Source organism: Amblyomma americanum, chromosome 3, assembly GCF_052857255.1.
Source record: "Amblyomma americanum isolate KBUSLIRL-KWMA chromosome 3, ASM5285725v1, whole genome shotgun sequence".
Taxonomy (NCBI): domain Eukaryota; kingdom Metazoa; phylum Arthropoda; class Arachnida; order Ixodida; family Ixodidae; genus Amblyomma; species Amblyomma americanum.
The window spans coordinates 123,553,770-123,580,660 of NC_135499.1; the positions used below are offsets into that span (position 1 = coordinate 123,553,770).

Sequence of the window (26,891 nt, forward strand, 5' to 3'; positions counted from 1 at the left end):
GGGAGGTCGCTAACGTTAGAGGCGTCCCACGGACCCATTTAAAGCCAGCAGGGGCTGGGCCACACGTTTCATGAAGCGTTTCGGGTTCAGACTGTGATGGCAGACTTCTGTATGCCAAAACCTACCACCTGATTTTTAGGGGAAGCTGGTGGCATTTCAGCGCTTGGTGATCAAGAAGCGGCTGGAGAAGCAGTACAGTCTGGGCCAAATCGGTAACGCCGATCAGACCCCAGTGTATTTCAATATGCCTGTGGTGTACACAGTCAATGAGAAGGGCGCAAAACAGGTGAAAGTAAGAACTGCTGGGTATGAGAAGCAACGTCTCACCGGGATGTTATGCTGCATGGCCAATGGGCGAAAACTGCCGCCCTACCTCATTTTTAAGTGGAAAACGCTTCCATCCGGAGAGGTTTTCTCTAAAGACGTTGTTGTGTGCGTACAAGAGAATGGATGGATGAGTGGTGCCCTAGTCGAAGATTGGGTGAAGACCGTTTGGCAACGTCGTGCCGGGGCCCTGTTGTTCAGGGTCACTCCTAGTTCTCGACTCCTACCGCTGCCACTTGACAGGTGCCGTAAAGTCAGTGCTTTTGAAAGGCGGTGCGGACATTGCGGTGATACCTGCAGGAATGACGAGCCAGCTACAACCGCTCGACGTTGCAATCAACAAGCCCTTTAAGGATAGGCTGCTTAAGCACTACAACGACTGGCTGACTCTTCAGGACCACCAGCTCACACCGACCGGGCGTATCAAGCGTGCTTCGCTTAACCAAGTGGCGGACTGGGTTGCCGCGGCATGGCAGGAAATTCCAGCCGAACTGATTGTGCGGTCCTTCTGCAAGTGCAGCGTCTTGAACGCGCTGGACGGAAGCGAAGACAGTGCGCTGTGGGAGGAACCCAGCGACAAAGGGGACAGCGATGTCAGCGATGTTGACAAAGACGATGAGTGAGCATTCGACTTGCTACGACGAGCGTCGCCAGCTTAATAAAATGCATATTCTAGTCCTAGTCAATGCCTTTTTTCATTCGGCTTACATTCGAGTGAGCTTTTTTTTATTGTCTGACTTTATGAATTTCGGGGGTTCGAGTGAGCTTTTTTTTATTGTCTGACTTTATGAATTTCGGGGGTTGGCCTAGAATCGAGTAAATACGGTATGTATACTGCTCATGAGTAAATAAAACAGAAATGTTCATGCAGTTGTGTATGCCACCGCGCTTGCACTTACCTGCTTTTTATTATGCTTTACATGCCTTCATTCCATGAAACTTTCACAAGTCACGTTTGCTGCTCTTGATCAGTGTTTGTGCCCGTGAAGTGACACTTTCTGTTCATTCTCTTGCCAGTTCCCAATTGCCCTCTTCCAAGGGGATGCCTTTCTGTGTGGAAAGCTGTGCTTTGAGGTATGGTGCTGACTTTTTATTTGGATCTGTTTTGGCTTCTTCTCAATGTGCCTGAGTTTTCTGAAGCCATTTGAATTCAGAAATGATGCCAAGCATGACCTGCTTCTTTCTTGTCTATAAGCCTTAGCTGCTGTATGTGCAAAGTAGGGGTGTGCGAATATTCAAAATTTCAGATACGAATAGAATATGTTTGATATTCGATGCATATTCGTATTCGAGAATTTCCGAATATTCGAAAATTCCTAAATACTCGCCAGCAATCGTATACTGCACAGGCTTTCATAAATTCGACCGTGGCAAGACCACAATATCTGGGCAGATTAGCCGGTGATCCAGTTAAAAATTCCAGGAAAACGATACAGAGGTCCTATTCCCTTCCTTTTCTGTCGTTTATCACACAGTCCGATCGCATTCCGGCACCACTACAGGCTTGATCTCGTGCGAAATTCCGCAAGTTGGGTTTCCCACATATCGCACGTGCTGCGAACAAGATGGCCGTCAGCCCGGGAGGGTGGCGAGGTTAATTTTATAAACCAAGGCCTTCAGATGAACTGGGCATTTCTTCCGGTCTCTTGAACTCCGAATGAACGAGGTTTCATTAGTCATCATGTAATTTTTTGTTGCCAGTCTTGTCACTTTATCGATTTTGTTTTGCATGGCCTCATTATAGTTTGGATACTGTTATGCTACCTAATCAAGTAGTATACATTTCTGTGCACATCATGTTTTTTTATATGGCACTGAGGCAGTCTAGTTTTGTTTATTTTAGTTGCAAGGACCATACACTATTTTGAAAAAAATAAGGGCAACAGCATTTGTTTGTTTATCATTTTCTGAAAATATTTTTTGTACTGAACAGATATTCGATATTCGAAGCCTTTTTTTCTTCATATTCATATTAGAGTCGTATTTGAAAATTTCAGTATTCGTACACCCCTGGTGCAAAGTGATGCTCATATTTCATTGGCTATTTGCCAGTGCATTTGGTGCACATTTAAGAGGACACAAGCCAGAGAAAGAGGAAAGGAAAGACAGAGGGAGGTTAATAAAACATATTACTAGAGTTGTGTCAAATGATCCTCCCCCATATCACATTACTGAAAAAAAACAAAAAACTTGGAGGTTGTTTACGCTTGGCCTTTAATAATAGAAGGCAATAGCAATATCCTGCGGCCTCCGCTTATCGCCAGCCGCTATTGGCTGCCGCGCGCGGAAGCGCCTGTGGGCACATTCCAAAACGAAAATGTATTAGTCACTGGGCTACTCATCCATACTTGCACCATCATCCTCACTAGCTCGTCGTTCTAACATCGTCATGCAGCGAAATCCCGCACTTCGCAAACAGCCACATCACGACATCGCGTGGAACAGCTGAAAATTTTGCCTCGCTGCAACTGCCACACCTGTATCACCCATTGCTAATGTCAAACTTGCGGCTCGGTGTGCAGTTGTTCGTTTCTTCGGCGTGAAGAATGACAGCCATCTTGAATGTAGCCATGAACAAGCGCCGGTCACTTACCGGACACGGAGCACAAATGACAAAAGACGAAGCACTACATTAAAAACTTCTGAAATGTGGCCGGAAATAGTCAAATGCGTCGTAGCCAAAGAGAAACTACGCGTGAGCGGCGTCGGCTCTTCCATCGGCTACCGACACTCCCGGCGCCGCTGCGGCTCCGAGTAGTCATCAACTATCGACGCTCTCTTGAGCGCCGCGTGCGCGGTTGAAAGTAGAAAAAAAAAACCTGGACGGCGCCTATTGAGAGTAGAACGCGAATGCGTTATTGGGCCGCCGCCGCCGCCGCTTATCAGCAGACGCAGTCTACAGCCACGTGTGGGGAGTGGGGTGATGCCCGTTTGCTGCTTATCAACAGCCACCATCGGCCGCCTCGCGTAGGGGTGGGGATGCCAGTTCTGCGTGTTGACATAGCAGCTGCTCAAGGCCAGCACCAAGAGCGATGCGACGGAGCCACGCAGCAAAAATGTAACCACACTGTAGCATGCCTGATATCTCATTTGTCTCGCCTTTATTTATGGTGCGATGCTTTGGTTTTGAATTTAAGTTGACCCCCCCACTTCGGATTTTCAAATTTTGAAAAATAGGTCGACTTGCTATCGTGTAAATGCGGTAAGCAGCGCATAACGTCTTGTTGGCTACCTTTATGCTGAGGAGGGAAATAAAGGGAGCAGAAAGGGAGAGAAGAAAAGTTCAGTCGAGAGGACGGGAGAACAAAGGGATTGCTCAAGTGTAAAGTTGCACTCTCTTCATGCTGGATACCCACATTGTCTACATCTCTGCTAGAGTAAGAGCCCTTCGAAAGCTTTGTTTCTCTCCATGCCATGTCCTTTCACATTTCACTTTGAGACGTGGGGATCAGATCAGATAGGCATTAGTATGATTGTTGAAGTTGCTGATTGATGCTGGAGTAGCTAGTGTTGAATTAAGGCATGCAGGGCATTTAGGACTGTTTCCTCAAAGTTGCTGTTCTGAGCTAGCCATTTATAAGGCGTTCTCACCACATGATGCACAAATAGTTCTGAAATACGCCCTCACAAGCAGCTACAAAATCTTCTTCCTTTATGAATAGTTTTGTTTTTGCACTGTTATCTTTGTGTGCAGCCATTAATGGATTGCACTTTTACTAGTTAAATAAAATGTTTTGAGCATTTCAGGAGGGACTGTTGCTGCCCACATCGAAATTTCGTTGCATGCATTTCTTGTGATGTAAAGCAGTCTAACCAGTGAGATAGGTTTGCAGGAGCAGAAGCCAGGACTTTGTTGAAATGTACAAGAATGGGCTTCTGTGCAATTAAATCATTGTTGCCATGCTGTATTTGAACTGGCATACTTCAGTCCATAGTCTCCATCATAATTGGGGCATGTCAAGCCAAATAGAGCAGCCAACGAAGGGCTGCATGCAGCATAGATGGCTGACGAACTTTTTGTCCTCGCTCAGACAGTTCACTTTCAGGGGTCAGACGTCGTACTGTTTTGCCCAAGGATCATCAAAGTGATGCGTGGAAGGCTATAGCAGTCAGCACAGTGTGGAAAAGCTTCAGGAAGTGTGCAGTTAGCAGCAGCCTGCACAGATAGGAAGAAGACCTCTTTGACAGTGGCGACGAAGACTCGAAAGATAGCTGTGATCGCAATTGAACTTGGTGAATTCAGGATTACAGCAGGCTTCTCAAGATGAACTGCCTTTGACAACAAAATGATCACTGTCTGGCACAGTTTTAAAAGTGCCTAGTCATACTTTCTTCAGATAAATGCGTAGTTTATACGACGGGACTTTTTTTTTTTTTTCTACAATGGGGATTGAAGTTAGGGTGTGGGTTAATATACAGGGTCGGGCTATACGCACGAAAATATGGTATTTGTGTGGCCCATTTGTTTCTTGTGCACAGATGAGGTCAATGTTGTTACGACTGGCATCTTAATGAAGCACTAACACAGGGATAAACTAGACTTTTCGTCTTGTATATGCTTATATCAAACAGAGCAGTAGAGGCCACAAGTATTGCATTAGTGTGGCATTTGTGATGTTCTTACAGGCCATCGATGTATGTTGCAAGCCTTTGGTACAGTGCATGCAAAGTTTTCTTTTTTTGATGCCCAGCTTCTTCGCTGCTGCAACTCGAAGTTATCGACTGTTCGCAACGAAGCCTGTGCCCTGCTCTACCTGCTTATGCGGAGCAACTTCGAGTTCACCCGGAGGCAGGCGCTCACCAGGGTGCACCTACAGGTATGCTTGCACAATGCTTGCACAGTCCATGCTCTTTGTCATGGCTCTGTCACTGTGTCACTGTAATTTATGGTTAGCATGGTATTTCAGTGCATTGCATTTCAGCTTGAGAACAGGCACCTAATTAGCTAGGGCTGAGCCAACTGCTGTTCAGCAAGCTTTTTGTGTTTGGTCCGAAGTTTCTGCGATTTGCCAGGCAGTCTTAATGGTGAAAAATATGACCGACCTGACATAGAAATAAGGGCTGCTTTTTCTCTTTAATATTAATTTGGTGGCCTTTTCTGCATTGCACCAAATAGTTCTTAATGTAAAATCACATCAGACTTCATTTCTTCTTTGCAATCCAGCGTTTGTCACACAGAACTACCGTAAAAACCGGAATATAGGTCGGAACTTTTTTTCAAAAAACCATGGTGAAAAGTCGACCCCCGTCTTATATACCGGTCATTGGCGGAAATAATACGGAAGTCTTGCAACAATGGGTGGCTGAAGTCAACAGCCTCCATCACCATCGCCATCAGCAGCAGTGCCGCCATTTTGCGTTTCAGTAGATGCAAAGCGGAAGCTAACGGCAATTTACCGTCGCCTTCAAGAAAAACACGATTGAGTACGAGGAAGCTCACGGGAACCTGGCGGCACAGCGCGAATTTGGAGTATCCGAAAAGAGCATTCAGTACTGGCGGAGGCAGAAGCTGCGTATTACAACTTGCAGCAACCAGAAGAAAACATCATTTCGTGGGCAGACCGTAGTGTATCGAGAATAGGAAGGAAACGTTGCGCTGCGAGCAAGATCGCTGCCTGTGACTGCCGAATGCATCCGCGTGAAAGCGGCAGAGATCGCGCGTGCCTCTAGACTCACGAGGGCGCAATTCAAAGGCTCGCCATCCTAGTTGCGGCGATTCATGAAGAGGAGGGCTTTGCTCTACGGCGCCGTACTTGCCTGTGCCAGAAACAAACACGCGGGCCGATTGGTGCGCGATATTGTTAAAAAATTTGCCGGGTGTACATACAAGCAGCATTTAAATGAAATTAAATACTGTCACCATTGTGCATCCTCTCGAGTCGCATTTGTTTCAAAGTAAGGATGTCTTTCGGTACTTTTCCCATTGAAAAAGATTTTTTTCATTTTTAGAATTGGTTAGTTAGGGGGTCGACCTATATTCCGGTCCGACCTATAGTTCGGTTTTTACGGTACCAAGCACATCAGACTTCATTTATTCTATGAAATGTGCAGCTTTTATCACACAGAACAACCCAGGACCGAAGCCCATAAGGGGCCAATGCTCTTGTATGATGAGTGAATGCAAAGAGCTGGAAATAAATCTTGAAAGATGCGCTCTTTAGTAGAAACTGCATAAAATCTTGTTCAGTAATGAATCTCGCATTTATAGCGCAGTTAGAGGCCCTTGGCTCCAGTGAGCGTTATTTTCAATGTGCGATATATTCGTCAACTCAACCATTGCTTGCTGTGAACTCAAGGATGCGCCGATGGTACTGATAGGCAAAGAGCGAGCAAGCAAGTATGTCAGTTACACTGCTAAAGTCATGCAGCTTAAGTGGAAAACTTCTTCATTGGTATCATTTGCATTGGATGACGTTTCGTTAGTGATGGAGGCAACAGTGTCACTTCGAGCCATGCTGGAGATGTCTCAACTGCACTGTCTGTGTCTCTGATCATGGAAGTGGTGACAGTTTCCACAGCGCCTCCCCACTGCAAAACTTCCGCGAAGAACCCTTCACGGGCATTATCGCCAGCAGTTAACACGCGGAGCTTCACCCCGATGTGAAATGTGCTCGGGAGTGATGTTACCTGGGAAGTACTACTGTATTAGACATAGGAAACGTGCAATCCATGACAACGCAAGTAATGTGACAAAGCAGAGGTGGGGCCGAATCACAGCTGTGCTGTGATGCCAGTCAGCCAGTAATGCGGCAGTAGTGGCTATAGCAAAACGAAAGTTTGCTGCAGCCAGCATAAACTGCATAGCCATTGTTCTGTGGAGAAGCAGGGTCACCTGACAGTGATAAGCATTAACTATGGCATTGGGCACATCCGTGCAGCTCGGACAGTGGCTGCTTGGACATTGCGTCTGTGAATGGGGTGATGATGGGGCATTGGGGGTGGTTGGGGTATGCTGGCGCCCTTGGTGATGAGAAGAGACAACGCTCTCTTTCAGGGTGTTTCAGCAGCTGCAGCTTATCGCATTCTGCACCATGTCAGTATTGACATGTCACTGCGATCTCTATGTTGGAAGCGTTGATGAAGTTTACTTGCAGTGTGTGGCGCAGTTCACGGCTGGTTTACAGAGGTCCTGTCAGCCTCGTACACGATATTTATGCACTAAAAAAGACATTTGTGTCGTACGCAAGCACGAAATACATGAAGTTTAGTGGAAGCTGAGTTGGGAATTTCATGCAATTCATGCAGCTACGTCCAAATCGAAACTACCACTTAAGTGAGTGCGCCTTAATGAGTTTTTACTGTAAACCAGTCTGTCGTAACTGCATTTGCATTCTGCGGACTTCTTCTACTATAGACAAGTCTTGAAACTATCAACGTCTGTAGTAATTAGTTTATTGTACTGCCACATTTGTAAAGGATATGTTCCTTTAAGTGCTTGAAAGGGGGAACCTCAATCTTTTTAAGGCGATAGCAATGTATGGTCACTATAGGATAAATGGTATAAGTGTAGTGTATCGTAACCATAAACTCTTCCATTCACCTGCTTTCACTTGCTCTAGCTAAATCTAGTTTAATTTGAAAGTAAGAACTATGAGGTAGTCTTTATTTTTGTTTCATTGCTGTTAAAATATTTCCTCTCCGTTGTTTTGTCTTCAGTTTTCCCATGATTGATTTGCTTTTTTTAGTATCAGGCAGCACGCTGATATTAAAAAGATGTGATGAATGTAGGCGCATATCAGCAGTGTACAAAACTTACTTTATTTCATCTCCTCATCCCCCTTAATTCTCTGAACATTTTTCCAGTTGATAGTTTCGGTGTCAAGGTTGCTTGGCGAAGTGATCGGGCTCAACACAGCAAGGTTTCAGGAGAGCCTGTCCATCATCAACAACTACGCCTCTGGGGACAAAGCCATGCAGAGAACGGGTACATAGTAATCATTTGTTATCGCGAATGCAGGCTGCGCCAAAATGCATGTCATGCACCATTACCTCATGCAGCCATGCAACCAAAGCTTTCTGCTCTCAAAATGCATGTGAAACACTGGCAATTAAATTTATGGCAACACTGCGAGGGGAAAAGCCACCACTTTTTTGGGAAATATGCCCAGCTGCAGAATAAACTGCGAAATGAGCCAAGTAGCCAGAGAGAATGCTGCTGTTCCGGCAGGATGCCTGACCTGTCCTTTCTTGGTGTCATGCTGCCTTTTCGTTGTTGATGTCAAAGGAATGGCAGTAGACTAATCAAGGAGTGGCAGTAAGCGCTATTGAATGCGCAGAATTCTGCTTATCAGCCTAGCATTACAGACTCTGATAGCAAGGAAAGTAGCTACTATTTGGGTTAAAGCAGCTTCCTGGACATGTATGACAGCTCGTCTTTTTTGGAACACTTTCAGAAAGCATAATGTTTTTTTTTTACCAATGAAAACAATATTAGAAAACTGTGAACAAGGTTGTAGTGACTTGCATCGCATCTAAAAATACTGGTGACTCTTATTACTGGCATTTTCTTGAGAAAGAAATGGCCAGTCTTCAACTGAGATTCAATTCATGTCATAAAACTGACTGATTAAAATCTAGAAAATTTTTCTATTGTAAGCATGCTGCATTAAACTTCATCCATGCAAAATTTGTTATCGGATTGCAAACTTTTTTTATTGCATTTTGTATCATTATTGCTACGTCGAAAGGCGAATGAAAATGTGCGCCGTCTCCTCCTGACCTTCACAGTGTTCCCGGACGAGGTGAAGGAGTTGACCAAGAAAATTCGGACGGTGTTGATGGCGACGACGCAGATGCGAGAGCATGAGAACGACCCTGAGATGCTGGTGGACCTGCAGCACAGCCTGGCCAACAGTTACTCAGCCACACCAGCCCTCCGCAAGACGTGGCTCGAGAGCATGGCTGCCTACCACCTCAAGAACGGCAACTACACCGAGGTGGGTGTGCTGCATGTGTGTGTGCCATCCTGTGTCTGGAACCAGTTGGGCTCGCTTTAAAGGCTTCTGGGATACCTCTCTATTAAGGAAGTATTTGATTAAAGGTCCTCACCTTCAGAATTGCCAAAAGGCACTGAAACAAGTCTGGTGCAGCTCATGCATGTCCCCATGCTCGGCCAGTTGTACTATGCGCATCAAATGAAACATGGAGGCGTTTGAAATGCAAACAGCAAGGAGAAAATATCTTGGTTGAGGTGGAGACTGAATATTAGTACAGTTGATTTTCACCTTGATGGCTCGTTGATCTCATCTCTCTTTGGAAATGTTGATGGACCCCGCTTTTGTATCGTCTCCAGTAAGAATTATTTTGCAGCAACAGCTATATGTAGCTTTTGCTACAGCCCGCTATTGAAAGCAATAGGACATCTGCAAAAATGTGATCCATGTCAAAAAGAAAAATGCCGGATGATTTAGCGTGGTTAGGCCAAATGCGAATTTGGTGCCTTAGCACTTCGGTTTTCACTTCGGTTTCAGTTCGAGGCTCGGTTTTCAAGGCCAAGGAGGCTGCAGATAAAGATCAGCAAAATTGGCCATGAGCGCTGCCTTAAGGGTATGACACAATAGCGTTAATGGGTCAGTGCCCAAATATAAATTGGATCATCTTCTGCTTTACATTCATAGACTGCTGGGAGTCGCTGTGCCACTCCTGGCAGAGTGGTGCAGCGATTAAGCGATGTGCCACTGCCCTGCGATGGCAGGTGCTGCCATCGCTGGAGTTTGTGTGACCCAGGCTGCTCTTCCCGAGTAACCTCAAGGTCACGGAGAGATGCTTCGGACTGACTAGCAGCTGCGAAATCTGAGATGAGGTGTTTTAGTGGCAGTCCACACACACAAAAAAAAAGTGACGATATGGGAAGTCTTGAATGCTTAAATAAAAACATATGGGCATCCCACTTTAAAACTGCTTTTACTCCATTGCTTATCCATTTCTGTCTTTCATTTTTTTTGCTAGGCAAGTTTTAATTTTTTTTGCCCAGCATAATGCCATTGCCGCCTGTCAAATCATGCACTGCTTTTTTTTAATTTGAATTGCAGGCAGCGCAGTGCTACATTCACGTTGCTGCATTGGAAGCAGAGTACCTGAGGCACAAAGGTGAGCTTTGTTACCCACATGGGTTTACTGTTGTAGTGCCCTAAAGAAGAGTAACATGTCTACCAGTCTTTTGCTAGCAAAATCAACAGAAGTCTTGCAGAGGCATGCATCCGAAAGAACTGCGCCTTTATATTAAGTTTTTGGCAACAGCCGTGCAAATATGAATGATGGGCAGTGTGAAACATTAGGTTCATAGAAGAAGAGCATCAAATATCATGACCCGCCGCCTTGTATGTCAGAGGTGCAGGGTTCGACCGCCAATGCCGCTCGGCACCCTCCAATTTTTATTCCAATGGGTACAAGCTTTTCACTCACCTGATGCTTGCTCACCTTCTCTATGGTTAAGTGCTAGTAATGCATGTGTCTTTGATCCAACCTTATGCATACAGAAAACACGCTAATTGTGGAGTTGCTTGGCCAGCCTGCCCTTGCATCAAAATTAGATCATCATCAACACTATGTCTGCTTTTGCTCTCTTCGGACAAGCAGCACATGTTGATGGTGCCAAACATGCTGCTTCTCTCTTTCTCTCTCTCTCTCTTTTTTTTTTTTTTTGTGCAGAGGTGTTCCCTGAGGGCTGCCTGGCCTTCAAGAACACGTCTCCAAACGTGGTGCGTGATGAGTCTCACATTCGAGAAGACGCCGCCGCCGCAGCCGGGCAGCAGCAGCAGGACTTCCAGCAGACCGAGGAGTCCCTTGTCGATCGGCTGGAGCAGTGCGTGGAGACGCTGCAGCTGGCCGAGCGCTACGAGGCCATGGCCGACCTGTACCGGCTGCTGGTGCCCATCTACGAGCGGCGGCGCAACTACGCTGCCCTGTCGCGGTGCTACAAGACGCTGCACCAAGGCTACAACAAGATTCTTGAGGTCAACTGCACTGGCAAGCGCCTGCTCGGCACCTACTACCGGGTCGTCTTCTTTGGACAGGTGTGCACTCGTTAGTGCTGTTTCTGTGAAGTGGTGAGACGGTACGTTTTGCTAGTGTTGGGGACCGAAAAGCTGGAGTGAATGATACTGCTGCAAAATTCACCATCTGGCTGTTCCCATTTCCATGAAATTTGTGCTCAAATGGGTTGTACATGACGCCTTCATAGAGGGAATGGGCAGAGCTGCAATTTTCAAACTGGGTTCCACGGAACACTTGGATTCTTTAGAGTGCTTTTCAGGCTTCCCAAGCACATAAATTCATGCATGTTCTGTCCACCTTATCTCAGGTTTGATCATACTCTAATTACTCATAGCAGACTGTTTCACTGTACAGCCAGTCATTGTTAGTTTCATTTTGGCATTTTCCGACGGGCTGTTCATCCCCATGCTCTTTTTTGTTTTGTTTTTTTTTTGCACGCATGGTAGGTAGGAAGGGATGCAGCCAAGATGCGGGGGTTTCTGAGCACGTTTTTAAGGTCACTGGGGTTCCGCAAAGTTATAACTTTTACTTTGAGAACCTCTAGCATATGAAGAGAACTTGAAATGCTGGCACAGCAAGCTTTTAAACCAAACATTCACGCACTCTTAATGCCGACAATACATGTGAAAAGTGAGACAGTGCAACACAGGCATATTCAATTGCTGACCTTGACTTGGCAAAGTGCAAATGCAACAGGTGGAATAGGCCTTTAAGATTGGCTGTCGATACTTGGCTACTTCTAGCATATCTGCCTGTCATTTGTGCCTATCAAAGTCGGATGCTGCCATCTGTCCTCGGGGTTGATGCCTTACCTTCCAACTCTCCCGAATTGTTTGACAGACTTTCGAAATTCAGCCGAACCTCTTAATTGTGTGGACACAACCTTATTTTTCCCTAAAATCGTCCCTAATTTTTTTTTAGAAATTTTCCCTCGGGAAAAAATGCTCTGCATGCAATTGGCGAACCATAATTGCCAGTATGTATGTAAATCCATTTATTTCGGACGACAATACATGGTGTCCGCGGGGAGAGGCTAAAGGAGACCAGGATGTCTCCTGACGAGGCCTAACACCCACATTACACGTCGGTGCAGATGGTGCAAAGTAACATATGAGAACAGTGGTACACCAAACACGGCAAGACAGGAATTCAAAATAAGCAATTACACAAGCACTGGTCAGGTAGAAAATAATACTGAAGAGGTATCAACAATGAGCAATAGTAAGTGGCATACAAAAGAAAAACACATACACACAATACAGTAGGAATAACAATGAAATGCAGCAGGTATGCATAATAAAATTTCACACGGGGGTGTTCAAAAGATGCCTCATTTTCTTCTTGAATTGATGAATGTTGACACTCTCTTGGGCACAAGCAATTAATGTTGGATATGTGTTGCATAAAACTGTTATTTGGTGATCTGTAGTCTGGGTGTCATAATTAGTATGAGGCCTAGAACCAATCAAAGAAATTGTGCGCAAGTTATGTGTGATTGCTCTATTCAAATAAGAACGGGAAAAAGATTCAAAGTCATGTTTTATTTTTTGGTAGGTTAGGAGCGCTAAGGAGTGTTTGTAGCATAGAAATACCGGTAACACCTTACAAGAGGTAAACATGTCATTAGTACTAACAGTATATCTACCCAAAGTGCGCAAGGCTCTTTTTTGTAGAGAGAACAACCTATGTAGCGGAAGCTACTGGAGCCATGAGCACATTTTTATAACTTACCATATTTACTCGCTTTATGAACCCACATTTTTACCAGAAAGAGTGACTTCAATTTGGGAGGAGAGTTCATTATGTGGGAAAACAACAGCTTCGGCAGTTTTTTTTAAGAATTGAAATTTTTTATCACGTACCCGCCCGTTCATCTGTTATCAACAGAAGCGCACTCAGCAAGTTGCTTCCATGTGTTACCCGCGTTCATGTCGCTCGTGTTTAGCATTGTTCGCTTCAAAAGGTGTTTGCTGTATTGCTGCGTGATCCGGTGATTTTGTTAGTCAGTGGTGCAGCCCAGTCGCGGCAAGATAAACCGAACATGCTGAACACCAGCCGTGAAGGTCAGGAGCACTTTTTGTACAAGATTAAAAGAAAAAAAGTAAATTCTCAACGACAAAAGTGGAAGGTGGGTTCATTATTTGAGTACCATATAAATGGGTGTAAGGACCGCACCCTGTTTTCCCAAAGAAATTATTAAAAAAAAATGATCCATGTAAGTGCTGCACCCAAACTTTCCATGTACACATCGTTGCCTCTGCGATCAACCCCTGCTGCGAGCAACAGTGCGTTTGATCACTGAGGCCACGCACGCGCCTAGCCAGTCAGCGGAAGAGCGCGCGCCGCCACCGCCGCTCCTCAAGCCTGGCCGTGCACGCGCATAGGAGCTTCCAGGTGCCACCCACGGATGGCACCCGAGGCCGCGAGTCATCATCATCGTCAACTTTTTCCTCCGCCGCTAGCTCCTGCTATCCATATTGGCGTCGGTGTCACCAACTCCAGCTTTTTGTGGCTGCCAAAGGCATGGGAGTTGTGGCAGCGTATTAGTTCGTTGTAGTTGTGGCTTTCATGTGCTGCCGCTGAGTGTCGCAATTTTAGCACGATGGGCAAGCACCTTAATAGCTACACGGCTGGAAGTTTGCTCTCGAACACAGCAAGCATGCGGCGGGCGGGAAGTTCTATGTGCCGCGAACTGCGTCCAACGATGGTGCAGCCTAAAGGGTGCATTTAAGAACACAAGCGGCAAAAAGCTCGATTTCCGAGGCAAGCCATGCAAGTGTCTCGAACTGGAAGAAGAGCTTCTCTGCTAACTCTGCTATATGATGGAAGTGCGGAACAACGGCTACGCGTTGACAACGGACATGCTGCGCGACTTCTTGCGGGATGAGCATTCACGCAAGCACAGCACCAGCTCAGAGTCGGAAGACTCTGCGAGTGACGATTGAACGTAGAGTAAATGCAACTCATTCCCAGATTAGTATGTTTTTACTTTTAAAAACATTTTCTTTCGAACATCGTGTGTATGGGCTGCACTCGGAAAATTGGTCCTCGAGTCTGGAAGAAAAAGTGCAGCCCTTACATGCGCTCATAAGGTAAATACAGTATTCGTACCTTTACGATGGACCTCTATTTTCCTGTTGGGCAGTCATGCTTCTGACCAGTTTACTTATGGAGCAAAGACGAAAAGTACAGATTTTTTTTGGAATACACGACATGCTTCTGGCACTGATCCCGTGGTGCAGGAGCCACTACGTTTAATCTCCTTATTGCTCTAGTGCATTTCTATTGAGGTTTTATGGTGTGTTTCGGGGCTGTTCACCATTTTCTTCGCATTCATTGGCAGTTGTTGAGAGAAAACGAAAGGCAGGCGGAAAGGGTCAGACTGCGAGGGCGTAAGGGCGTTCAGTAAGACCTACCCTAGAAAAATTTTTGAAGAGAAAGTCTTTTATGGTACAGTTGCTTCTAAAGTAGTCAGGTACAACCCCTGGATACACGCCCTTGATGTTGCCCCTGCCCCCTTGTAATTTTGGCATTGACACTTGGCGGGTATTTAATACGTATCGGAACAGAAGATGCTATGTGCTAGCGCATGTGAGTAGCCTGCTGGCATTGTACAGCAAAGTTCATGCGGGTCCAGGACCAAAAATGCGCAAAAGGTGAATTACATGCACATATGTTCGTGAGACTAAAGCCATCGAACAAAAAGACATGTGGCAGCAAATGCCATTGGAGTCAGCTGTTACCTTATGCAATATAGTCCAGTCAGATGCTTCCAGTCAAAAATAATGAAGATCTGTTATACTTTTATGGTCTGTGTCTGATATTTTACAATGCAATATAATGTGAATAACTCTGTTGCTGCCTATGATGGTGAGCAAGGATTTGAAAGGATTGAGAGAAGGAAGGATGTTTCAGCTTGAAAGCAGTATTCGAATGGGTAAACCCCGAGCAAGATCTTGCGATGTTTGTGGTTTTGTGCTAAGTAAAATAAATAAATTTATAAATCAAACATATACTGCCGTGACTGGGATTTGAACCCGTGCCGGCACGAACCAGTGCCAGTGCATTGGCCAGTGTACGAGAGCACTAGGCTATCGCTGCAGCCCATCATGCCTTGTGTTAAACTGCAACACACTCTCACGCTGTGCATTTCATATTGTTGTCTTCACCAACTTCCCATCTCTGGTGCAAAGACACAGACAGAAAATTCCCTGTCTTCGACATCATTTTTGTTCAAGCAGTTCTGCTTTTGCACATTTATAGAATTTAGGCAAAAATTGTCATTTTTTCATTTCTGATCTCGGAAGTGTTTTAAATTTCTTGTGACCTACTAACGGGGCATGCCTATACTGATATCAAGCCATCTTGTTCTGTTTACAGGCCTACTTTGGAGACGACTCTGAAAAGGAGTACATATACAAGGAGCCCAAAGTCACATCACTCCCCGAAATTTCTGAACGTCTGCACCGCATGTTCTGTGAGAAGTTTGGCAAGGAATCAGTCAGGATGATCATGGACTCCAACCAGGTGTGACGCTGTTCATTAATTACCCTCGCACAGTGTCTGAAGGTCTGAAGGTAGCTGTTGATTTGGGAAGGAGCATTTGAGTTTCCTGGCAAAAGCAATATGCGTTATGCTACATAGCAAAGGTGTACAATTGAGCCCACTTATAACCGCATTTGCAGCGAAAGCTCACTTATTATGCCCAAGGGTGGTGTGACAGTCAAAATATGTATTAGAGAAGTGGCACTGCATCCCAGATAACGCGTACAACTCTGGCCGCAGTACATTCTTAGAGTGAACAACAGGGCTGCCATAAACTCACGCTTACAATCGAAAAACTTGCACTTCCTGCAAGTGCAGAGACTGAAGAGCATTTCCCAGCCCCCCATGACACCCCTTCCCCCCTCCCTGCCACTCCCACTGAAAGACATGGTGGTGGCCAAAAAAAAAAGTAAAGATCTCGCAGGACAGTTACGAGTGTGTAATGCAAAAGTTGAAGCTTTAGCTTTAATATGAAATTGAGGAATTTTCTTAGATTTCACCGGTTTTCATTACATTAAGGTAGCAAAGTAATCAGAGATGCTGGTAACTTAATCCTCTAACCACAGCACACTACTAAAAAAAAAACTGCACATCCTGGCATTGTGCGCATAAGCCCATCACGAGTACGGAGCAAGAACGACCGCATCACAGGACATGCACTGACACTGCTAGGGGTGGGAGGTGCTTCGAAGCGAGTGCCTCCGCTTGAAGCTGACTTGACCATGGCCGGGCTGGAGAGGGAACAACGGAACGCAAGCACCACTGCCTGCAGTCCGGCACTGCCTTGACGAAGCACCGAGAGCATGTTACTTGGAATACCCACGGCTCTACTGCAGTGAAGCGTGTCTTCTACTCTGCAGGCACACATTTCGGCAGTCCGCAAGCAATACCATAGACTGGCTTTTGAGGCTGGGAGCACTGCAGTTGGGGTGCTTCGCATATCAAGCATCGGTATTGCCCTGCAGTTCTGCATCGCGGCTTGAGGGGCCGCCACTTCATCGTTTTGCGGTGAAATCGGGATTGAGCATTCCTGTATAGCGCCCCAAATTTTCAAATGAACTCGGCTGGTGGTGCAGGCTGCCGTTTCGATTTACATTACATTAGAAATTACAGGACTTTAGAAATCCTTCGTTTTATCCTGGATTTTGAATTAAACCAAGTTTGAATTGTCGAAGTTTTACTGTAGATGTTCATGGTTACACACTGCACCTGTCTGCCTACCGCACACGCAGGTGAACCCAAGTGACCTGGACCCCAAGTACGCATACATTCAGGTGACTCACGTGGTGCCGTACTTCAGCGAAATGGAGCTCATGCAGCGTCAGACGGAATTTGAGCGGCACAACATCATCTCAGAGTTCATGTACGAGACACCCTTCACCCTGGATGGCACCAAGGCACGGGGCGCCCCAGATGAGCAGTGCAAGCGACGCACCATCCTCACAAGTGAGTGACCACGTGATGCCTCTCTGTCCATGCCTTGACGCTGCCCTGCTGCAGTTGGCAGGAATAGTTGAGCTTTCTGAATGTCTGTAATGATATACTGCACCTTATTCTTGTATCCCTGTGATTTTTCACTTTTGTTCAGTGTTCATGCATTGGGCATATTGCAGGAGCACTAGATAGGGCTACACTGGACAGGCTGTAGCAGTGTTTGCCGCACTTGCTGTAATTAGAAATGATTGATGAATCTCCTAGGGGGGTGGTGGCTTGACACCGACATTGCAGTGCACAAAATTTCTTTGCAAGGAACTTTTGCTGATAACTATTTCTGCCTTGCCGGTTCAGAGAGCCCAAAATGATGGAAACCTTGCATTGCATAGGACTGGAAAGTTCTATCTGTCCTGCATTTCAGCTGTCCTCATCATTCTCAAGCTAGTGTTGAAGGCTTTTGTCAGAGACACCTGAGGTGAACCATCTGGCTCAGAAAAAAAAAGATCTGTTCCTGATCCCATTAGCTGTGCGTACAACCATAATAAAATGCACATCCGACTCAACGTGTGGCATTGTGCTGTTTTATATCGCGACCGAGTTTGGACATTTTTGCCTCGTAAGCTGAAGTGGCATGCTGCACTTGTGCCAATTTGATGGGCTTTAATATTTTCATTACAGCCAGCTACTGCTTCCCATATGTGAAGAAGCGCATTCCAGTGTCTAGCCGCCGGACCAAGGACCTTAACCCGATCGAGGTGGCCATCGATGAGATGCAGACACGTGTTGCAGAGCTAGATGAGGTGGTCCACCGCAAGCCACCTGACCTCAAGAAGCTCCAGCTGAAGCTCCAGGGCAGCATAGGCGTTCAGGTCAGTGGGCAACAGTGCAGTGCCACAGGGATGTCATTATTCAGCATATTGGGTGTCACTGTTACTCGCTTCTTCAGCAATCAAATGGCATTCATACACTGTAGTAGCAGCATGTCAGCAGCAAAGGAAGGCCTAATGTAATCGGCTTCTTTAGAGTTTTTAAGATGACCTTGCAATTTCATGAGACAGCTTAAAAGGCTTTGCCTAGAAGGGGGGTGTTTTAGGGACTTAAGGGTTCTGTAATGCAAGCTTTCAGGAGGGCTGTCTGGAAGGCTGTTTAGGAAGGCTAGTTGAGTGGTGTACCATAGCGGTGGGCTGGTTATAGAACATCTGCCTTGATTGTGGGCAATATCAGGATGGAGTCCTAGCTACTGCCAGTGACTAAATGTTTTTACAACAAATGCATTTAAGTGTTCCTAAGCCTTGTGGTAAAGTTGAGAAGCACTGCAAACATGCTATGAAAGCTATTTTTCTGAAGCTGGCTGCTGGCAAATTTAATCTGTGGTTAAAGTATATTCATGTGCAAATATTCACAGCTAGAAATTGAATCAATGAATATTAGCATTCGGGTAATTCAGGTCGATTTTTGAATGTCTAATATTTGTGTTCTCAAATAAAGCATGACCTCAGTGGAGCTTTGATGGTATTGTTTGCATAGTAGGAAATGTAGTGTGGCTAGTGTGGCACACCACCATGAATTTGTCTCTGCACTCTCCGTAGGGCAAACGGGGTGAATTTTGTGAGCACATACCTCCATCTGGCCAAGCTGAATGTGCATTTGCTGCAGTGATGCTGGTTGCACACACTTGGCTTCATGGTGCAAAAGATACAGCTACGTAGTTAGCTCCTTTAGCCTTTCTTCTTTTTTTTTTTAATGAGTAATACAGCAAAAGCTCTTTAATTTGAACTGTGCAACTTGGTCTGTTCATGCTGCACTGATGTAGCTCGGTAATGCCATTAATCGTTTGAACCACACGCTGCCACACCTGGGTAGGTTTGGAAGATGGCACATGTCCAACTGAGCACGACGCACCTGCGAGGGTGTGCTGTCTCTTCCAGGAAAATAAGAAGATAAAAGCAGTGCGAGAGTCCAGAAAAGGTGGGTGTGGTGGTGGGGATTGGCAGCACTAATATCACGAGATAGCCGGAGGGATCAGCTATCACGCTGATGTTTGGGGAAATAAGACAAAGGAAAGAAACTTGACGAAACCATTTGTAAGCAAACAAACAAGCAAAAAGCAGCGTACTTTATTGCGACCCAATTACCAAATGCACACATACAAAGGTACATGGAAAAAAGTCACCAGTAGAGGGAATGCGTATCACACTGATGGTAGAAGGCTGGGTGTAGTGATGGGCTACGTGCATCCGGGCAATTTGTCATTGGCCCAGTGACAGTCGGTGGCTGAACTGAGCCGGTGGTGGACTGGGGTGCATGACGCACTTCTTAGGCCAGCACCTACCTCAGCCACTCTAAGACTCCGCTTGAGCAAAAAGGAGAGGTGCAGGGCACTACTGGGAAGATGAGGCCACAGGGAAACAGAAGGCTGCGCCAGGCAGTTGGCCACCAGCTAAGAAGCCGCAATAGGGAGCAGGCTGCGGGAACCAGGAGGCCAAGGGCAGTGGAAGGAGGCCCATGGCAACACAGACTTGCTGTCTGTGTTGCCATGGCCAACTGACTCATATTTATCCTGGCTCCTTTCTGTCTTAATTACCTCGCTTTTGTAACACATCAGTGCTGCACTCCACATCTCTTACTGCATCTTCATCGTCTTCCTTGATGCAGCTCACGCTCAGTTGCACTAGCACAGCACAAAACGCGTTCAGAGTCAAATGGAACACATCACACTCTGTCTCGGTGATCTATGATGGCATAGCTGCAATCTAGCTGCGTGACCTCCGAGGTTCGCGCTGACCATGAGGTCACGGCTGACTGTTCCTTGCAGCTGCTTACATGACTGCTTACTTGACTGCTTCTCTGTGGTAATCTTGAAGGTTCCAATAGCTTTTGTTGAACGATGGCTGTCTCCACTTGAGCTAAAATGCTGTGAATCAAGTGCATCGCACTGTTGATAGCAAAAGGAACGAATAGGAGCTTTCGTTGATGTTTGCTGCGTGTCTTTGTACCGCACCAAAACATTTCAGAAGAAGATTGAAATCCTGCACAAAGTCAGTGCCGGACTGTTGTCAAAAGCACACTGTAGACATTCATCAAAAATAAGAGAGTCGGTTTTAGTGGTTTGCTACTCAAGATCACAAGGCTGGAAAATCGAGGTGTGTGCGACCGTCCTGCCACGTTGCACAACTTCTTAAGGTTGTGCAACCATCAGAAAGTGTCAGTCACGGAACGGCTGCAAGCTGCTCAATTTTCCAGCCTTGTGACCCTGAATTACCTGAATTTTGAGTGCTAGTGCAAACGTTCCTGTGCAGTGGTGGCGTGGTCTCACTTTGGGGGAATATTTTGGACCAGTGGTGGCAGCATCTAGCCCATGCATATGTACACTCACCATCTGTGGGCACACCTGCCGTGCAGTACACTGTTGGTGCTGCACTGATCCATTTAATCCCTGACTCAAGAACGCTCATGAACCGTTCTGTATCTTTCACAAGGCAGGTTGACTTAGGAACCATGCACACGTATTCATGGGCGTAGAGCAAGCTAGCGCTGCACCTAATATATTTTCCGTACACCAACAGTTCATCATGTCTTGTGGCTGAGGAAATGCGTGTCATACAGGAGTAGGTGCAGTGGCTTCACCTTGCAAAAATGCAGGACAAGGAGACTAGATGCATGCACAGTATGTTCCAGTCTGAAAAACATCTTTCTTCCCCCTGTAGCAAAATTCCTGGAAGGGGAATGTGCAGTGTAGCAGTGTCTGAAAATTAATAAAGTTTCTCGTCTGACTGACACCTTCAAAACTCTACAATAAAACCGTCTGCTATGAGTAATTGCACTATGGTCAGTCCCAAAACATAGTCTTCAAAGGCAATGGGAAGGTTGAGGCATGCATGGATTTACATGTTTGGGGAACCTGAACACCACTCACTCGAGCGAACCACAAGGTTTCACGGAACGCAGTTTGAGAACCCCTGGCTTACTGCTTATTTGTATACTTTAGCCATGCTTGGTTCCTGATGTCACATAGGTACTGTATTGTTCTTTCAACCCGCTTACTTCCTTTTAGTCATTCTTTATAGATACCTTGAGTTTGTCTTCTCTGTCATGTGCACAGTTCATAGCTCTTGTTCATGCTATTTCTCACGTGTCTGTGTTATGCTTTATTCCACAGGTGAATGCTGGCCCCCTTGCTTACGCCAATGCCTTCTTGGATGAGAGCAAGTCACACTCGTACCCAGAGGAAGAAGTCAATGAACTGAGGGAGACCTTTAGGTAAGCACCACTAATGGGACATGGGTCATGTGTTTTCCTAGCTTGCAGTTCTTTTTCTGGCACAAACACTTCTCTACTGCTAGTTGAAATAATCCTGTCTCCCTAAATATGTTGGTGAAAGGGGGAGCCGTGCTTTAAATAGAAGTGTGTCATTTTTGTTTTAGCTGCGAGAGAGCAAAAACATTCATATCTCTTTGTCCTTTAGCAGAAGGTACAGTAGAAGCGAGTCATCATAAAACTGAAAGGTTCTCTTTCATCACGAGCGGTTAGAACACTTGATCTACATTTTTCACTTTTCTTCTGGGCAGATTGCACAGCAGTGCACGTTTTTCATTTCTCTCTCTTCCTCTCTTAATGAATGTGGCTATTTCGTTTGTTTTTTTTCTTCCAGGCAATTCCTCATCATTTGTCAGCAGGCACTGGATCTGAATGGCAAGTTGATCCCACCCGAACAGTGTGAATACCACAATGCCCTCAAGAAGAACCTTATTGACATGGCCAGCCAGTTGTCGGAAATCATGAAGGAGAAAGTGAGTGGGAGCACAGACACCTTTGTAGCTTTGTTTTCTCTCTGTGGCACCAAGTACATTCATGGCTTGTACTTTTTTCCTGTGCTTTCAGCTTTTCCTTGCATACATTTGGTACTGTTTTGGTATTTCATATTCTTTTTTTTTTTTACTGAACCTTTGCCTGCCTTGACGAGTGGAGAAATATTTAATCACTGCTATGTTGTGCAGCAGTGGTAGCACACGGAACCTAAATATAGTGCAACTAGACTAGCAGACTAGACTAGCCTGCAGTGTCTCTTAAAACTTGGGGCAAGTGCCACAGACATGCTGCTTTTTTTGTTTAGTGCATGTAGTTGGTTTCATCTTCCCGCACATCTTCATTTGCTTTTTGCATGTACACTGAGAACAACGAGTTGTTTATCTTGCAGGCCAGCACACAATTCTTGTGCGCAGTGCATTTGCCATGCATAGAACTGTAGAACATGTCCTTAGTTCCTGAATATATTTATCTTAATGTTTTCTCATTCGGAAATGTTTCACACTCGCTTTTAGCCACTAAAGTGTGTCTTCACGCCACTGTGCTAGAACTTGATTCATCTTGTTTTGCTTCCCGGTCTAATCACGGCGCTGCCATTTTCCGTTGAAATTTTTTGCCTTGGCTGGCTGCCGTCCACTGCTCTTGTTGCTCTGAAATGCCTTTGTACCCTGTTGCACACTTTACTTTACCGTCGCAGAATTCTCACAGACACAATTTTTTCTTCCCGCTCCAGTATCTTGTTATTCCAACATTCAGTCTGTCTAGCCAATGTGCAGGAGTCTCCGCCATTAACACACGCTGCTCCTTCTTTTTCGACTCTCTCAGCAGCTTGTCTCGGATCATCGTTCGTCACTCGCGATGAAGAGGATGTCCCTTGAAGTGTTCAACTTCATCAGCGGATCACCGGGCTCCAGCAATGTGTAGATAATGGGGAGCTTTTCTCCTTCCTTCCCTCTTTTTGTTTTTTCCCAAATCCACGAGTTTAAGGGAACCTGGCAGAGTATTTTAACAGCCCCATCTCCATCATGTCACATAAGTTCATTGTATTCTTCCTGCATCACTCGACGATTCCGGCCTGGCAGCATGCTGTAAAATCCTTCTGAAAGGAGCAATGCTACAGTTGCTGCACATTGAAGTGCAGACATGGTGGTGCTGCTGTTACTATTTTATTTTATCTTCAGTTGTAGAAACTGTAAATAATAGAAGGCAGAGTTCTGTTATCTGGTTCTGTTTTGTACGTTTAGCTTTTGCATCTGCGCAAACTTAGTCGATGTTGTGATGATGTGCAGAAGAGGGGGCGGTAATGTCGTGGTGAAATCTGATTTTTTACTGAGAAATTCCGCAAGTGCCTTCTAGAAAGCAGAGTTCGCTGCGTGTAGACAGTAGAGCTGTCTGCCTTATAAGGTGAGCCATTCTTTAGTCCTTGCAAAGAGTGAAAATCATATTTTAAGGTGTGCATTCTCATCACTTGTACAGTAATGCAAACACATAACAATTTGTAAATAACGGCATGCATTTGGGCAGCACCTGAATATTGTTGTTTGTCGCCTGTGCGTGAAGACTTGCAAAACGTGACTGTCTTCTTGGTGAGGTGTGTACCTGCTGTTATCAATCATCTTAGTGTGTAGAAAAAAAAAATTTGTATCATAGACGCTGAACCTTTTAGAGAAGTCAAGAGAGAGAGGTTAACTAAGCAATGCCCGGTTTGCTAACCTGCACATGTAATGAAGGGAAGCTGTGCCAAATATTACCATGGTTGGCACGTTTAAGTGAGTAATGTTTTAAGCAAGCTAGGCACCATGATGTACCATGCAAAATAACGAATGTACTAGCTCTCCTGTTGCAGATCATAAATGATTACGTTTTTTATCTTAGTGTGCATAATTTTTTTTTTAATTTTTACTAGCTCTTGCACCGCATGAAAACATACTCATTCATACCTTGCTTTCAAAATTCCTCTTGCACCCAGCGGCACAATCTCGCTTGAGATTGAGTATTGAGCATAAATTTTATCCTGCAGTTTGGCCACGCATCTCTTCAGTGTGCATTACATGTCATAATGTCATTACATGCCATAATGACAAGTTATCATGCTTGCGCACTGCATTGTGCTGTGAATGTTGTTGGGTAGGTGGGACGATAAAGAAAAAAGTCTTCTTGTAATGCATCATGTGTTGCCTGTTAGTGTAAGAAGCGCATAAATTTTATTGTTTTAATTTTCTCGAACTGCAGCTTCAGTATCAGCATTCGCTTCAGTTTTTTTCACTAGTCAGTCAATAGTAAGAAAAATATATGTATGAAGGTTAGTGTATATGTGTAGTTTTTTTTTCTATGTGTGCTTGTTTCTGTAATGACAAATGTTTGTGTATAAAGTTGCAAATCATTAGGTAGCAAAGTTTAGCAGTCTAGCTTGCAGCTTCACACAGTGCTCAATACATACACTGGTTTTTAATGCTTTTAACCCTCCGTTATTTATTCAGACATCTTGTTTGGTGCTTATCGCACTGTAGCTCTTGTTATATATATGTTTGCAGCACATATCTCATAGTTTATGCAGCCGGTGATCTGTTGGGTATACATTGTAATTCTTGTCGCTATGCATAGCTAATGCCATCTTACAGTTTCTTTCACGTGCCGGTGCTTGACGTTGCACTGACAGCAAACGTAAATTTTTGAGCCCTTGCTTCTGTAGTCTTGCAAGCACCTTAGTTCCAGCTTTCCGCAAAATTTAAAATTTCACACGAGTTTTACTTTATCATATTGTTCCTCTTTTTCATCCTTACAGGAGTAGTAAACAAATGACATCTTCAGTAGCATTCTGCTTGCAGTAGTACACTGGTACTAACTATAGCCTACTTATCTGGTACCTTACTGTGGCCTTTTCTTAGCTGGCGCTCTTAGATGTGTGTACTAGATGTGGTGAAGTATTTTTTTTTTTCGAGGAATTATGAACATGTGTCATTATGAGAATTACCCTCAGTGTGCTAAGTTCTCACCATGTAAAAAGTAAACTTCTTTTTTAGTCCAAGTAGTGCATGCCAGGTTTCACATAAATGTAATTATGTGTACATTTCTGTATAGATTGCTTGATGCTTTTTTTTCTTCCTTGCTTTAAAATGCTCATGAAGATAATATGCGGCCTTCATTACTGCGCAATGCCTGCCATAAATGAGAGATAGTGGAAATGGGCAAATTGTGATGCTGACTGTTGATATGCCACACAAAGTGCTCCGCTTACGTGGCAACTTAATGGTATGTGTGTTAGTGTGCTGCCTTGCTCTCACTTTTAGCCGAGTCATTGTACAGTGCATTAAAACAAATTGAAGTTTGAAATCAGTGCCTGTGTTTGTGTTGTTTTTGTTGCATCTGCTCTAGTTCGGATTAGTATTAAGTTTTACAGTGACAACATTGCTTTGCGTAACATAGCGACATAGCCATTATACAGTGGAACCCACTTACAATGGCCGCACTCAGTATGACAAACACTCGTTTATTACGAAGGAGGATGGTGTTACCGTCAAAATATGTGTTAACGGCAATGGCACTGAGTCTCAGATACAACGAACGACTGTGGCCGTGCCACCCAGTTACAACAAATGAGGCGATGCCATAACTCTCCTCCGAAGTCTGGAAAATTCCCCCTTCCTGCAAGCGCACATACCTGCAAGTGTCTCCTAGCTTTCAGGATGCCACCTCAGGAAGAACATGGCTACCTGGAAAGCAATAAAAGAGCGGCATTGAAACATAAGATAACCACTGGCCAAGTGCATGCCGACGGTTTACAAGGTCAGTTAGTGCATGTGTGTGTGCATGCGTGCCAGCTGGGCAAAGTGACAGAAGTGGAAGCAGAAGCGTGGTGGGCAGTAAAGGGTAACTCTGAAAGCAAAACTACTGCACGTAGTCAGTGATCAATCAATGGTACCAATTTGAGAATACAGTGGCGTGTATGCCTTGCTGACCCAGCCATTTGCGTGGCATGCGTGGCCTGCGCAATCAGTTGTGTACCTTCTGCGCTGTTTGCATGTCCAGGTGGTGTTTTACCGTAGCTTCATCGCTGCATGTAGCCAGGGTCGCCAGATGGCGCACGGCAAAAATTAGATTTATGGAGATCTGGTGACGTGCCATTGATGAAAAGTGGACTGGATCTGGGATGACTTAGGTGGAGCATACTTATGTTGCTGACATCACCTCATGGCCATGAACTTAAGAAGCCATTGTACATGAATGTGGGCCTTACCCTACTGCCAGGAATGTGATGAAGGTGATTATGAGGAGAGCAACCTACTACCCGTTGCAGTTAAGCCCTCACCTTGATTAGTTATATCACCTCCTTATAAACAGCTTGCTGTCAGCTAGGGTACCTCAGTGAAGACCACATGACTCCATCAAATAGATTGGAAAGCCTCATGGTAAGCAATGCTTTGAAGTAGCAGAAGTGCATAACACACTTTTTAAGAAATAAACACTGGTTTGGCCTGACTGTATTTTTGGCTTCACGAGGGGCAGTTCAGTTACTACGAAGTTAGGATGTACAGCAGATGTAATTCATGTGACCATCGGGTTCATTATAAGTGGGCTCGACTGTATCCCTAAAGGGCATTATATTGGGGGGACATGAAACAGGAAATAGGCACAAATGTCGCGCAGGGCAGTTTTTGGCAGGACAATATAATAGATAAGATTGCAAAAATGAGTTAAAAATATATTGAGAAGGTAAGTTACTGCAGTCTCCTAGGAGTCACTGAAGTCATGATTAGACAAGATTCGTTGTGTTCCAACAAATTTGT

General features: G+C 45.1%; 1 protein-coding gene across 16 annotated transcripts in view; it reads left to right on the forward strand.

The window, feature by feature from the left end:
• Window positions 1–25,440, forward strand: part of Ziz (dedicator of cytokinesis protein Ziz) — a 176,938-nt gene extending 151,498 nt beyond the window's left edge. For 9 of the 16 annotated variants that reach the window (XM_077657805.1, XM_077657807.1, XM_077657809.1 and 6 more), the window contains 12 exons: window positions 1,342–1,398; window positions 5,016–5,141; window positions 8,128–8,248; window positions 9,052–9,260; window positions 10,356–10,413; window positions 10,975–11,339; window positions 15,700–15,846; window positions 17,097–17,310; window positions 17,977–18,167; window positions 21,458–21,558; window positions 21,950–22,088; window positions 22,933–25,440. In XM_077657805.1, the coding sequence (XP_077513931.1) occupies window positions 1,342–1,398; window positions 5,016–5,141; window positions 8,128–8,248; window positions 9,052–9,260; window positions 10,356–10,413; window positions 10,975–11,339; window positions 15,700–15,846; window positions 17,097–17,310; window positions 17,977–18,167; window positions 21,458–21,558; window positions 21,950–22,088; window positions 22,933–23,028 (1,824 nt within the window). In that variant the 3' untranslated portion in view covers window positions 23,029–25,440. Of the gene's footprint in view, window positions 1–1,341; window positions 1,399–5,015; window positions 5,142–8,127; window positions 8,249–9,051; window positions 9,261–10,355; window positions 10,414–10,974; window positions 11,340–15,699; window positions 15,847–17,096; window positions 17,311–17,976; window positions 18,168–21,457; window positions 21,559–21,949; window positions 22,089–22,929 lie in introns of all 16 variants that reach the window. The other 7 variants (XM_077657808.1, XM_077657804.1, XM_077657806.1 and 4 more) reach the window with 1 other exon arrangement.
• Window positions 25,441–26,891: the final 1,451 nt, after the last annotated feature.